At 57.5% G+C, this 2,528-nt stretch overlaps 1 protein-coding gene across 1 annotated transcript; it reads right to left on the reverse strand.

Moving 5' to 3' along the window:
- Positions 1 to 213: 213 nt before the first annotated feature.
- On the reverse strand, positions 214 to 2,232 carry Tco025E_09419 (transketolase 1; the record flags this gene model as incomplete). The annotated part of the gene is made up of 1 exon (XM_029376238.1): positions 214 to 2,232. One exon carries the CDS (start codon positions 2,230 to 2,232, stop codon positions 214 to 216), a length of 2,019 nt encoding a protein of 672 aa, XP_029223715.1.
- Between the last annotated feature and the right edge of the window lie 296 nt (positions 2,233 to 2,528).

The raw sequence follows: 2,528 nt of genomic DNA on the forward strand, positions 1-2,528 counted from the left end.
CTTTATCCTATTTCTCACCATCCTTTTGCTTGTTTCCCCCCCTCCACTTCCTCCTTTCCTTGCTTGCATATCCGCTTCTGTCCGCCAGAAAGAATATTACTACATTGGTTACTGTCATTGTAGACTTTCCCCAATAAAAATTCATGCCGTTCATTTTTGTTTTTATTTTCCTTTGCCGTTAAGGTATGCTTTTACTTTTTATGCATTTGTGCTTCACAGACACACACGCTTTTCCGGGGCAGTGCCATTGGCGTATTTGGCGGCTAACTTGCGACCCATCGCGACGACGTGCTCGGTGGTAATGTTGAAGCGCTTGTACAGTTCACCTGCCGGGGCGGAGGCGCCGAAGCCCGACATGCCCACATGGTAATGAGAGTACTTCTCCCAGCCGTAATTAACGTACGGTTCAACGGAGAGCACAGGGACGCCGTCGGGGAACACGGACTTCTGGTAGTCAATTGGCTGGAGATCAAAAAGCTCCTGGCATGGCATGGACACAACGCTCACGCGCAGCTCCGCCGCAAGCGCCTTCGCGGCATCAACGGCGAGTGAGACCTCCGAGCCACTGGCGACGAGGATGAGTTGCGGCTTCTCTGCGGGGTGAATCACGTACGCCCCCTTTGCAACACCCTCCATCGAGGAGGCGGACTGCGGCACCGTATTCTGCCGGCTCAGGCACAGAATAGACGGCCCCTTCTTGTTCTCGAGCGCCACTGCCCATGCCGCACTCGTCTCTGTTTGATCGCCAGGACGAAACACGAGCAGGTTCGGCATCGCACGCAGGGCGGCGAGGAGTTCCACCGGCTGGTGTGTTGGACCATCCTCGCCAAGGCCAATGCTGTCGTGCGTCGCCACGAACACGACATGGTGGTGGCACAGGGAAGACAGGCGGACGGCGCCAAGCGCGTAACCAAAAAAGTTTAGGAATGTCGCACCGAAGGGAATAAACCCACCGTGAGCATGGAGGCCGTTCATGATGGCACACATGGCATGCTCGCGGACGCCGAAGCGAAGATAGCGACCCTGTGGAGTGGCCTTCTGAAAGTCGGTCAGGGCCGCCGAACTCGGGTTTGTGAGATTGCTCGGCGTGAGATCCGAGGAACCGCCAATGAGCCCCGGGATGAGGGGAAAGAGCGCCGCCAAGGTGTTCTCGCTGGCCTTGCGCGTGGCAATCGAGGCGTTAGCGTTCAGTGGCAGCCTCGACTTCCAGCCGGAGGGAAGCTCACCCTTGAGCCGCGCCTCCAAAGCCTCGGCCTCCTTGGGAAAGTCAGCGGCGTACCTCCTCATCGCCGCTTTCCACTCCTCGTGCTTCTTCGCACAGGCGGCCACGTGTTGCTTGAAGATATCGTACACCTCCTGCTCCACCTCAAACTTCTTCGAAGAATCGCGGCCAAAGCGCTGCTTCAACTGCTGAATGTCACTGTCGCCGAGCGGGGCACCATGAACCTTCCCGGTACCCGCCACTAGCGAGCCGAAGCCAATTGTCGTGTTGAGCACAATCATCTTTGGCTTTCCCTTCACCTTCTTGCACTCCTCCAGCGCGCCGCGAATGGCGCCAAAGTCCGTGTCACCATTGTCCACCATGACGACATGGAAGCCCATGGCCTCGTACTTCGGCTTCGGGTGCTCCGTAAAGGCGAGGTCGGTACTTCCGTCGATGCTGATGTGGTTTGAGTCGTAAACCAGCACAAACTTCTCAAGCCCAAGATGACCGGCAAGCGAGAGCGACTCCTGACCGACGCCCTCCATGAGGCAGCCATCACCGCAGAAGACGTACGTCCAGTGGTCGATGATGTTGTGCCCCGGGCGGTTGTAGGTGGCGGCCAACTGGGCCTCGGCGACGGCGAGACCGACGCCCTGGGCGACGCCTTGACCGAGCGGGCCGGTTGTCACCTCAATTCCGGGTGTCACCCCGCGCTCCGGGTGGCCGGGGGTGCAGGAGTCCAACTGGCGGAACTTCTTGAGGTCGTCCATCGAGACGGCGTAGCCAGAGAGGTGCAGCATCGCGTACTGCAGCACGCACGCGTGCCCGTTGGACAGCACGAAACGGTCCCGATCCATCCACGCCGGGTCCTTGCTGTCGTACTTCATCACCTCCGACCAGAGAAGGTAGGCGATGGGCGCCATGCCCAACGGGGCTCCGGGGTGGCCGCTGTTTGCCTTCTGCACAACATCCGCCGCGAGGCACCGGATGCAGTTGGTCACCAATTCGTCCTTTTTAGCGTTAGCCATAGTTAACAGCTTTTATATTTATATACAACTTTTTATTCTTCAATGCTGACGTTGTTGGCACGAACGCCGCAAGCAGAAGAAAACCAAAAAAAAAAAAAGGGAAGAGGCGAGGGAGAAGAGGATGCAATCCAGTGAGGGAAAGGGACGCCTACACAGAAAAGAGCCGCAAGAGGCAAGGCTCACACACGCACAAAAAAAAAGACGCGGTGCGTGGGGGGCGCAGTGCCTCCCCCTCTGGCGTGCAGCAAATAAAAGTAAATGAATGAAAACAAAATAAGTGGTGGGTGCGTCACCAT

Source organism: Trypanosoma conorhini (genome assembly GCF_003719485.1).
Source record: "Trypanosoma conorhini strain 025E chromosome Unknown Tco_14.4_contig_01106, whole genome shotgun sequence".
In the NCBI taxonomy this organism is placed as follows: Eukaryota; Euglenozoa; class Kinetoplastea; order Trypanosomatida; family Trypanosomatidae; genus Trypanosoma; species Trypanosoma conorhini.